This window comes from Pundamilia nyererei, unplaced genomic scaffold, assembly GCF_000239375.1.
Source record: "Pundamilia nyererei isolate P.nyererei 1_Seehausen unplaced genomic scaffold, PunNye1.0 scaffold00111, whole genome shotgun sequence".
Lineage (NCBI taxonomy): Eukaryota > Metazoa > Chordata > Actinopteri > Cichliformes > Cichlidae > Pundamilia > Pundamilia nyererei.
In genome coordinates, this window is record NW_005187512.1 from 1032647 (window position 1) to 1045236 (window position 12590).

Sequence of the window (12590 nt, forward strand, 5' to 3'; positions counted from 1 at the left end):
TGTGTGAGAGGCCCAACAGGCTCAGCTTTCCGATCAGTTGTTGGGGGATGATCGTGTTGCATGCTGAGCTGAAATCTATGTACAGCATTCGGACGTGTGAGTCCTTCTTGTCCAAGTGTGTCAGGGCAAGATGGAGTGCAGTGGAGATGGCGTCATCCGTTGAGCGGTTATGGCGGTATGCAAATTGCAGTGGGTCCAGTGAGGGGGACAGCAGGGTCTTGATGTGTCTCATGACGAGCCGCTCGAAGCACTTCATGATGGTGGGTGTAAGTGCAACAGGACGGTAGTCGTTGAGACAGGACACAGAAGACTTCTTGGGCACGGGGACGATGGTGGTGGCCTTGAAGCACGTGGGAACAACGGCACTGCTCAGAGAGATGTTGAGCTTGAAACGAAAGGTTTAACTGAAGGAGGCAGCTTTAATGGCTGTGCAAAACTCAATACAAGAAAACATAAATAAAACTAGAAATATATAAATATAAAAATAGAAACTTTGGAACTACAAACTAAAACTAGAAACTCAGAAGAACCATTTAGTCATAAGGACCAAAAAGGCACAGCAAGACACACAGCAACATAAGGTAATAACAACACACGGACAGACGAAAACACAGGGCTTAAATACACCAGGAAGTGAGGAGGGAATTGGAAACAGGAGGGAGACACAGCTGTGACTAATCTGACCAAACGAGACAGGGTGGAAGTTAAACTCAAAACAGTGAACACAGGACACGAGACCGTCAAAGTAAAACAGGAAATACAAAACAGGCAATCCAGACGCAGACTTGACAAGGAGACACGGATGACAGGGAAGACCGAGGAGATGCACGAACATAGAAACCAGGAAAGAACAGACAAGAAAACATAACTGACTTGACACAGAGAACACAAGGGAGGCACAGTAACAAAACCTAAGATCTAAAAATCACTAAAGTATAACCAGAAATCACTGAATCAAATAATATTAATAAACAAAAACATAAACACTGAGTCACCAGACTCAGGACCGTGACATTTATAGCATGACATATTGAACTCTGTTAGTATCATCAAATGTTATCAGGGCCTAAATAACAACAAAAGGAGGCACTGATCATAGTAATTTTCACAGCCAGAGAAAACAGTCAACAGCACAATATAAAATTGAGGGCTGACGAGTTGCCTGAGAACATTAGATGACTGTTTTAGTATCCTGTGTTCAGTTGGTGTTAGAAAGCTAACATTAGCTACTTGTTAACAAGTTGCTACAGTTAGCCAAGTCACTTGGACACTTTCAGTGTAAAATGACCTGAACACTCTCAGAAAGCTTCGCAGCTTAGCTTCCATGAATGTAGCAGCTTAAAAGTGACATTTGTTTGAAAGAGGACCAAACTCGTGCTTCACATGTAGGAAAGCTAAGCATCAAGATCCCTCTGTGCTCACTGTTTTCTCTGTCCGTTATATTACATTGTTAATAGTTGTTAATCGGTGCAGTTCAGTATTCAATTATAAATATGTGGGTGTCACAGCCCTGGGTTCTCTGTTTTTGAACTCCTAAGTTGTGTTGACGATTAATCGTCTTTAGCTTGATTCTTTGTTTATTTATTGCGTTGTCACTTTGGTGCTTCTGTTCCAGTTACTTTGGTGTTTATAGTATTTGTTCTGTCAGTTAAACGTGCCTCCCCTGTGCTCCCCATGTGTAGTAAAGTCTCTGTCACTGTGTTAGTGCTCCCCTTTTAGTTATTTCCCGTATTACTTTGATAGTCGTTTGCTTTAATTTTAGTTTACTTTCCGTGTCTCATTGAGCCATGAGCAGTTCCACGTCACCTCCTGTGGATTTAGTTCCTTGATATGTCATACTGTTTCCCATAGTTCCTGCTGTTTCTGATTTTTCGGATTAACCTCTAGTGTGTCAGATGGTTATTCATGGAGTTCCTGTCTGGACATTTTGTACCAACACATCCTTCTCCATTGAATAATCAGTCTGTGTTCATCCTGCTAAGATATTTAAACTGAAATCCATAGCCTTTGATCCATGTGGTTTTCATTTAGCCTGTCTTTGCTTTTCAGTTTCTTTATTCAATTTTTCATTCATATTTTCAGTCAAATCTTTCTAACGATGTTGTTGTTGTAATTTAAATCAGTTTTTACTTTGTGCTGTAGCCGTAAAGCTACATGTCTTAATGTTTCTTATTTCTCAGTAAGTACAAGAAAAATATATACATGGATTTTTTCCCCCTGTTCTGTCTGACAGTGTAACAATCAGAATTGCTGTCTGAAGGCCAAAGAAAGGCCAAAAGTGGTCTGCGTCATAGTTATATTTTATTAGGATTTCTTTATTTTGGATTATTACGACCATAACTGACAAGACTGGGGATGGAAAAGAAAAAAAAAAGAAAGAAAGTGAAGTTGGAGAGAGAGTTAACATGAAGACTGAGAAAAAATAGCAGGGAAGAAAAGAAAAGAGGAAAAAAAAATGACAGCATGCCATGCCAAGCGGCTGCCAGGAAGCAAACCAGTACACACCCGAGCACCCAGCCCCGGACACTGGGAACCACCAACGCAATGGCGGGTTGGGGCACTGGGGGAACCTGAGATGTTCTTAGAAGAGAAAGAGTCTTAGACCTGACCTGACACATAGGCATAGACAAACAGGCACCCACAGACACAAACATGCATTCCCTTCCTTACGCACACAAATACAAGAATACTTAAATATAAAACTAAACACTAAAAAGAAGCGGCAGAAAGCACCCGGAACGTCATTTAGGACAGAGATGTGCTCCCATTGCAGTACAGATGGACAGTATACAGTATAGATGCATGACATAAATTACATTCTTTCCTACAGAAACGTATTGAAACAGGTTCACCCTGTTGCTACATTGAGAGACGTCCTTTATTTAATTAAAGGTTGGAGATCAATAGTGTTCCAGGAAGGAAGGGTCATTGTTGTTGCTGATGCCGCCACTTTGGATAATGTCCTCTCCACAATACCACGGATCAGTTTTGTTTCAGGTTTTGAAATAAAGATATTAAAGAGGAAAGGAATAAGGGCATGTAAAAAACATTTGCTTCCCTTTGGTGTGCTTTATTTATATTTCTCTATATATTAATCTTCATGTGCGCTTCCTTTTTTTGTTAGCCCACCTTTTGTCTCTCGCTCTCTCTCACTCTCTCTGTCTTAGTATCATCTTAAATCATGCATGTGCGTGGCATGTCCTGTTCATCCATCAGCCTCATTAAACATACTAGGTCCTTCATTACCGCTGGGCTTATTAGCCCCGGGAAGTGCTGAGGATGTAGCTTTGGCGGAGACACCCCCTCCTGTCGTAGCCATTCTTATGATCATCCATTCTGAACTGAAACCATCAATCCTGTCTTTAGCCACTGCAGCGTCTCTTTAAAACGCATATTTAACTCTCTGCTTATTGATTGTTGGAAATTGAATGCATGTCAATTTGAAAGAGTGCAAGAGTCATTTAAAAAGTGTTCAGTGTGCAAAACAGTGGCTGCTGGTGCAGACTGGACACTGTCACAATAGAAAGATACTTGAAATATGCACCTATGTGATTGGAATCGATTATATAAGAGCTGTATGTATTTTATTATGTGTCGGATTTTCTTCACTGACATATTACTGGCAAATTATTTATGAGTGTTCATTTAAAGATGTCATAGCTCTGTAGAGTTCCAGTAAAAGCCAGCAGAGACCACCAACAGCCAAAATGCCAAATGAGTATTGCTTTAGGGACATTATTGCGTCGATTGAAGCACAGCCTGGTCGCCTTAAAAATCGGATTTGTAAGTTCCAGAGAGAAGTGTAAAGTTTAAAACGCGTCTGTTGGTTTTCAAACTGTGAAAATGCAATTTTAGGCAGGCTGTTTTATTGTTTCATTAACTTCCAATAAAAGCAGAAACGGTTCATTCGTCTTCAATTCAGGTGTAGCTCAGTATGGATCCTCCACAACTGCCATAACAGTTCAATCACAGCCAAGGCGTCACGCTGCGTGGATCAAAGTCCAATGGTTTATCAGAGACAAACTGAACTGAGTAACACAATTGTATGTTTATGAAATTATAGTGTGAAATATTAACTCTGCTGCCATAAGCGCAGACTGCTTTTAAAGGCACAAGAAGAAGTTTGTTTCAGTCTGTAACTGAGGAGCAGCAGTCCATAAAGTTCACATATGTGATTACGTTCAAGTGCATTTTTGATCTGTCTTTATCTGATATACTTTATGTGATTGCTTTGTTTAAAACTTGTCATTGTTATTACATGTCTTCCAAGATATTGTTGCAAAAGTGCTAATTTTTAAAACTTTACAGTAGTAACAGCTTCTTTCTCCCTTTTATTCTCATCTTAGGTTTAATTAAGCGAACACTAGCAGAGCACGTTAAAACTTTCAGTTTACACATATCACAGTGAAACTTGCCCAGTTTTAATGATATTAAGGCATTAAAATCATCATCACAACTTCCATTCATTATATTTTTGTAAATGCATTTTTTACACATGATTAGGACTTAATATTATGTCCCCAATAGCAAAAAATGGTTCCATCCATTTCTCCATTTTTTCCCGTTCATGGTCGCAGGGGGCTCGGGCTGGAGAGACAGACAACCACTTACACTCACATTCAGACATATGGTCAATTTAGCAGAGATTCAGATCATTGGTTCACCTGACATGCATGTCTTTGGACTGTGGGAGGAAGCTCACACAGCCACAGGGAGAACATGCAAACTACGCACTGAGAGGCCAGTTAAAACCCAGAACCTTGTTACTGTGCCAAAGGTGCTAACCACTGGACTAGGTCACCTACTAACTGGAAGGTTGGCAGTTCGATTCCAGTTTGCATGCCAAATATCCTTGGGTAAGACACTAACCCCATGTTGCTCTCCGATGCATCTATTATACTGTGAATGTTAGATAGAAAGTGTTTAGAAGAAGTTGTGTAAAGTGCTCAGATTGAGTAGAAAAGCGATATTTAAGAACCAGTCCATTTACTAAAAAATATAAAAAATAGTCCCATGAAAATCTCTACATCGTTGTTGTTTTAGGTGTTCAAACTTTTCTTAAATGTTCTGATTTTTCTTCGGCCTTCACCACATTTAACCTCCATGTTTTAATCAGCAGACTTTTAAAAACAGTTTGACATGAACAAAAATCTTTTGGGCTGGATTCCTGACTTTGCCCCTGGACTGGCGTCACACTGGGTTGCGTGCTTTCACTCCTACCCTTTGTGTCCTGTATCAGAGTGGGTGTGGAAGCAGGACCATTTAAAAGTATGCAGATGACTCTGTTAATGTTAGACTTTACCTGACCACGCATATCCTTTGCATTATGAGCTTCAGTTTCTTCTGGATAAACACAGTAAAACCAGCTTTGTTCCTGTGACCATCACTCAGATGAACAAATGATAGTTTTTGATATCCTACATAAAGCAGTGATTTTGGATTTATCTTCTAATTATATTTTATTCTTTATATTTGTCGTCTGTGTTTGTTTTGAAAATGTGCATGTGTGGATGGATGACTCACCTGCTGCAGACGAAATCTGCCTACGAGTACAAAGTAATATGACCCTGGCTGAATATGCAGATAAGGCGTCATCTGTCTAATTCCTCTCTTTTTATCATTTAGAAAATGTTGTCCAAAAAATTCTGCTCTTGCAACATTTTTAGGAATAGAAAGTTCTATAAATCAGAACATAGATGGGACTAAAACGTCAACTCTGAGTCTGAGGAAAACTACTTTTTAAGAAAACGTGACCTTTAAATATGTGGAGTGAAAAATTCTGCGTATTTCTTCTGGGGTAAAAAAATATCATGCTCTGTGTGTAGCAGCTATGATTTCCTAGAAAAAGAGAACTAAGCAGTGCGTATACATATTTGAGCTAAATAAAAAGTCTGGATTTCCAATTACTAATTGAATTTGCACATCAGTAGTTCGGCTTTAACCAGACTAAAAAGCTTTCTGCTGGTCTCAAAATGTTTCTTTCTTTCATTGACGCATTCCTTCTGCATCTGTGTGTCCTCATCTTTTATGTCTCTTCTCACCTGCAGCCTAGCACTTTAAAGCACCCAACCCGCCTTTAAAAATTTCCATTTGAATGATTTTGGTGTGAGAGAAATTGCTACACTTGATTTATTGCTGTCACTTCATTTTATACTTAGAAATTCGTCCCTCGTGGTCTTCTGTTCATCCTTATATCTGTGGAACAAGCTCCAGGAGACATTACTAAATACACAAAAACAGGGAGAATGCAGTGTTGACTGCAGCTTTGTGGAGGAGCCGCAGAGTCTAACATTTTAGGCTGTGAGTGTTTGTGCTTGTCTCTACACTCCTCCTCTTCAGCTGTGACATTTGTCATACATGGTGTACATTTTGAATTAACAGCGCACAATTATGCCTCATGCGGTTTAGTCACTTTTATCAAGTACTGCAGTCCCTCGGTCTGGCTTCATTTTCTTAGTGTGCCACAAAGGTTACATCATGCAGGATCTGCTGATCACAGAATGATCTGTTACCGGTTTTGGCAACAAGGCGTTGGACTTCTGAGGCTTCCACCTCTGAACGCTGCCTGATACATAGAGCACCAGAGCGAGGGTTACCCCAGTGACTCATTGTAGCTGAGCCAGTAGATGCTTACTGGCAAAAGCCTCCCCAAGGCCAGTGTGGGGCCTGGTAACCCTGTCCTGGGTGAGGTATCATGGACGATTTTTCTCCTCATCATAGCTCTGAATCTAAGATGGGTGAGGCGTTCAGTCATTTGGAACAGGGTTAGGTTACAGAAGGCAAGGCAAATTTATTTGTATAGCACAATTCAACAACAAGGTGATTCAAAGTGCTTTACAGAGACATTAGAAACAAAAACAAATAAAAAGCATGATTTAAAATTGATTAAAACAAGCAAACAAACAAACTAACTAAACACACACATTTCACACCTGTTCGCGCGATCTGAACCCTTATCGTAAGGGGAGCTACCAGTCCTTCTGTGGACGAGCTACTTTCTATTTTAAATTCCCTGAATTTAAAATACTCTCTAGACCCAGTCTAGACCCAGTTGGGGAGCTACCCAGAGCTCTAAACCCACTTAACAAACAAACAAACAAACAAAACAGTATATAAAATCAAAACAGATAAAATCAGAAATAGATAAGATCAGTAGTTAGTGTAAGTTTTGAAATTTAAGCTTAAAAGTGTGGATTTGGTGCTTTATTCAAATGCAGCTGAGTCAGTCATTTGGAACAGGGTTAGGTTACAGAAGCTACTCCTCTACATCAAAAAGAGCCGTTTTAGGTATGCGTCTGATCAACATGCCTCCTGTGTGAGGTGTTTTGTGCATATCCAACTAGAAGGAGGCCCATGAGCAGACGCACGGGAGAGATTATGCCTCTTAGCTGGCTTGGGAATGCCTCTGTGTCCCCCTGGGAGGTGGCTGGGGAGCAGGAGGTTGGGCATCTCTGCTCAGACTGCCCACACTTTTCCCTGCTGACCCAGATAAATGGCAGAAAATGGATTGGTAGGATCTGTTTCAAGATAATTCATCAGTTTTTAACTCATGTAAATGTACTGTCAGTGGATGCTGGGATACAGTAAATTGTAAATACCTTAGTTGAACCATAGTCCTAATCCAGTAGTGAAATTGTTTTTGTGCAAACAAACAGTCACCGAGTCAAACGCTGTGATTTATGTTGCACATATAGTTACAACACCTCGCTCTGAACATTCATCTGAAATGTCAAACAGTCAAGTAAACTCAGACTTCAGGGGAAATCTGTTTAACAGATGGCAGCTATTGTGTTCATTTTGTTGTTTTTCAGAAAGCATTTGAAATATTTTGTGCATGTGGATTCGGTGTTCCCACCATTATAAATACTAGAGGGAAAATTGTATTATGTTATGTATTTCTTTTATTTTGGACACAATAACAAAGCAAAAGTAAATATAATGATAAAAACAATATACCAGAAAAAAATAAGCAGTTTAAACTCTACATGCAAAAAAAAAGTTTATCCAAATGTTATGTTTTGTTACTGACGTGGTTTTATTTACTTGCCAGGCTGAGGAAGGAGCTGGAGATGCACAAAGAAGGACAACTTGAGCATCTGCGAGAGGAACTAAGCTCAGAAATTCAAGTTGGTGGCTTTTATTTAAATTATTCCATTTATTTTTTCCCTTTTTTAGCATGACAGTCATACACAGATGCTGTCAAATTTGCTTAGAAGTTTTGAAAGGTAGTTGTGAGCAAACTTCCAAATGTAACACATGAGCTAAAATGCATATCATTATTCATTTGCAAAACATTTGTCATTGTCACATTTGTTCTTTGTAAACCTATTTTTTTCCTTTCTTTTTTAATTGCAGAAGCTGGACAGCAGCCAAGGGGCTGAGAAGTGTTAGGTTAGGCACGCTGATAATTTGCAAAGTTTATCTTGTTTGTCTTATGTTCAAAAACAAAGATGCTGATTTACAGACGGTTAGTTTCTGCTTCCCTGCTGTCTTTATTCTTCTTTACCTCCTAAGAGTCTTAACTAAGCCCTGGATAATATTTGTTTTTCTATGTGTGGATTCAATATTTTCTTTCTGTTGGTCTTTACACTTTTGTGCCCATTTCTGAGAAAAAAACCCCAAGTTTATTAAAATGTATGAATCCTTTTTTCCATGTGTCTAATCCTTGCTTATAACACCAACAAGTTATATAAAAAAATATGATTCTTATTAATGTAACTACTCACAAACACGTGCAAAAAAGGTATTCAAAGTTTTGTCCCAAAAGTGATTTTATATTGCCCTCTAGTGTATAGAATATGGTATTGCTACATTCCAGTCCAATCAGATCATGCCTACTGAAACAGCGGTGAACAGACATTGCATGATTGTTGCATGCATTTTATTTTATTTTTTATTATTTATAACATTCATCATATCCTGTTCCCTGGATACCTACCTATCTAATGCTGCCTTTTTCAGCTTAAGTATGCTCTTTACCACCAGACTGAAACAAATACATTTTTTGATTAAAAAAAAATGGCTCCAGTTTTCCCCCAGTTAGCTATAGGATTGTTAGAGAGGACAGCCACTCTTCACTGGTCCAACAGTAATGTCACAATCATAATAAGGGTTCATAGACGAGGTCTGTTCAACACAAAGATTAGATAAGCTGAGGGTAAGGGCTTTGAGCAAGGTTGCCATGCTCTTCCATTTCTAGCTGGGTAATTAAACTTACTGATCAATAATAAATTTGGAGTACATGGGTAAATAAAAGTTTTACTGAGTGAGTTACCAGCCAGAAAACACAGAAGCTTAAGATGCAATATTTAGGCTTTTGCCACCCAATGGAAGCTCTGTGCAATTACAATTTACCACCATTAATCATTCAGTCCACAGACAGTTATTTCCTTAATTGATAATTAGATGGTCTGCCAGCTTACACCAGAGGGTCGTGCTGTGGGGCATTTTCTCTCTGATTAAAGTGACTCCTACTAGAATGATGTGGAATGTCAATGGCTACCTAATGAGATCCTGCAATCTCATTTTGACTTTTTAACCTCGACCCCGGTGAGCTACATCTGGATGCGTCTGCAAAAACTGAGAGCAGACAGAACAGCAGACAAAGCAGTCCATTTGACAGGGTGGTTAACCTCATTTTAATGGCTGCTCTCATCAATATATGGCTGTCAAGCACATGAATATTGAGTGTCTGTTAGTCAAATGAAGTCAGATGGAAGAACAGTGAAGATGGTGGTAAGACATCTGCTTTTGTTAATGTAAATGGAAGAGATGCAGCCATTTATTTATTGATATTTAAGCGGCTGCATTGACACAGATGCATTTGCATTGTTTAGGTTCACCTCATTTTCCACCAAAGATGAAGACCTAGATGAATTCCAGAGGGTGGTTGAAAAGCTTGTCTTGAATATAGTTCCAGTTGCAGAGGTAATAACCAATATTCTCTGCTGTGTACACCAGTTTTTCTTTTAACTTTAAAAATCTAAGTTTAAATTACTTATTATAGGAGTAGTCAACAGATAAATTATTAATGTCAAAAAGGGGCAGAGGATGGCAAACTCTTTTGGCATGTTTGCATCAGCGACGTGTTTAACTTTATGTTTTTTGCAGTGCCTGTAAAGGGATGTAACATAAGGTAGCATTTGAACTATGATATCTCGGTATCACTAGAGTAACATAGGAAATCTTGTCTTGTCAAATGTATAGTACCTACATTACCAAAAGGTGTCCCTGTAAGGACGTATTTTGAGCCAGAGAAGGGAAGAATAGTCGATTAGAGTTCAATGATGCTGTAATCTCAATACGTGCAGCTTTTGGGTGCTTGTTTAGCTCAGTGTGTCGAGCAGGCCACCACATGCCATACAGCTGAGAGCGGCCGGCCCGGGTTTGAGTCCATCCCATTCGCCGCATGTCTTTCCCTCTTGCTCTGTTTTAGAAAAGGCTAAAATAACAGCATCTTTTACACATGTAGTTAAAAACCTTAATACTGGTTGTGAGAGAAATATGTGAGACTTTGCAACTGCTTTGCCTACTCTGTCTTTTATTAGTTTACTACCTAAAATTCCATAAGCACCTTTAACAGCTGCACAATAATATTTACATACTAATCGCAGAGCGCGACAAATGTGAAAATAGAGTTTCAACGTGCGTTGTATGCCCTTACAATATATATCGACATCCAATGAAGAACAGTTTGGAGACAAACACACTCCGAACTTTAAAGAGTGTATAGTTAAGACTGGCTCATGTGACCCGAACCCTCCTTTAGTTACACGCCAATGGGCCTAGCTTCCCATGAAGCACTTCTTTACTCATCTCTTTTCACACTCTGTTTTTAATCATTCGTTATCATTAATCTGTCTTTTTTTTACACAGTATGTTTTTTGTCCTGTCTTTATGCCTTCACCCTCAGCCGTTTGTGGCAGCTGGCTGCCTCTCCCTCAGCCTGATTCTGCCAGAGGTTTCATCCTACTGTCACCAAGTGCTTGCATGCAGGGGGTCTTCACTTTGTTCAGGTTTTCTCAGTGGTATTGCAGCATCTTGGCAGAATAAAGCACCTTGAGGTGACTGATGTTGAAATTTGGCCCATATCAATAAAACTATATTAAAACGAACTGTTCCTTTGATCTGACAGCATGAGGGGCCAGTATAATATTAGTATTAAACTGTTTCATTATGATACATGATACACCGCCAGTGTGTAAACTTTAATCTGGATTTTGTCCTAATAACAGGTGAAAAATATTGAGATATTTTCAGGCTTTAAGTGCACACGGGTTATGAAAAATAACTGCTACAGTGGTGAGCCACTGTGAAAATGCAGGGTCTGTAGAGTGTGAAACTATGCAAACATATATTTATGTCCATATGCACAAATGCCAGAAAAAAAACACTCCATGTTCAAGTATTTATTAAAATGTTTTTACTGCAGCAGGAGGTCCTTTTATACCCATTTTCATAACACGGTTCTCTGTCATGTTTAACCGCATACAAGACAGGCATACTTCAGCTCTCCTTGTATGCCTTTACCCTTCAGCTCAGCAGTAAAATCTTCAAGGATGCGATTCTGCATTTGACTGCTGCTCTTGGTTGTTATGCAGTCCTGATCTTTTGGAAAATATGCAGTTGTTGCTCCTGAGCCTTGAATAGATGCTTCTAGAAAGCAAGAGCAAGACACACTTTTGCACTGTCCACTTCCTGCTGTGACAAAACAAATTTCCCACGTGTGGGACTAATAAAGGTTATCTTATCTTATCTTATCTTATCTTATAAGTTCAACCTCATATCTTAAAATTTACATACAGTTTCTGGTATTTAAACTCTCTGTTTAGGGCCACTAAGATTACACTTATTAAAATACAATGAAAAAGAACTTTGCAGAGAAAATTGCAAGCACATTTGGATATGACTGAGTCGTTGGGAGCGACTCCCTGCTTTGACCTCAGCTGCAGATTCATAGTAATAAGAGATGAATAAACTGCTGCCTTACCGATGCACTCAGCCAGCTTGTTTCCTCCTACGTACTGGCTCTGCCACTGATATCCTGTTTGCCCACTACATTCATCAAAAACACGTCTTTTTCTCAGAAAACCAAAATCATAACCCTGTGAAAAAAGACTCGTATTACTCATCCCACTTTCCACTATATGAATCATGAAAAACTGAAAAATATATGACAGATGCTGGTACATGCATGTACCACTTACATAGTTGCACATGGGTTTGCAGTAACGTTTGTTGGCAACAGTGGCACATGCTAGCCCCCCGTTTTTTGGCACTTCAGCTTCTTTGCATTGTGTTGGCTCAGATCCTTGGCATTCTGTAAATCAATGAATCGTGAACATTTATATATTCGATGTCTATTTCTTCTGTCTTTCCTGTTTCTTTAGTTCTGCATTATACCAGAGCTTCTGTTCAAAAACAGGGAAAGTAGCCTTATTTTAAATGTAAATGTTATTTTCAGAGGGATTGTGTTCCTCAGTAAAGTTAAGGGTGACATGAAAAGCCACTTACTACTTTCAAGGGTCCTTCTGTGCATAGTAGACTACAGTTCATCTTAATAAAGCTTCAGTTCCAAACCAACCACTCGT

The 12590-nt window shown here is 39.2% G+C and overlaps 1 protein-coding gene across 2 annotated transcripts in view; it reads left to right on the plus strand.

Annotated features, from left to right (window-relative positions):
* Positions 1-8646, plus strand: part of LOC102200865 (coiled-coil domain-containing protein 172) — an 18623-nt gene extending 9977 nt beyond the window's left edge. For both annotated transcript variants that reach the window (XM_005741538.2, XM_005741539.2), the window contains 2 exons: positions 8051-8126; positions 8356-8646. In XM_005741538.2, coding sequence (XP_005741595.1) covers positions 8051-8126; positions 8356-8391 — 112 coding nt within the window. In that variant the 3' untranslated portion in view covers positions 8392-8646. The remainder of the gene's footprint in view (positions 1-8050; positions 8127-8355) is intronic.
* Positions 8647-12590: the final 3944 nt, after the last annotated feature.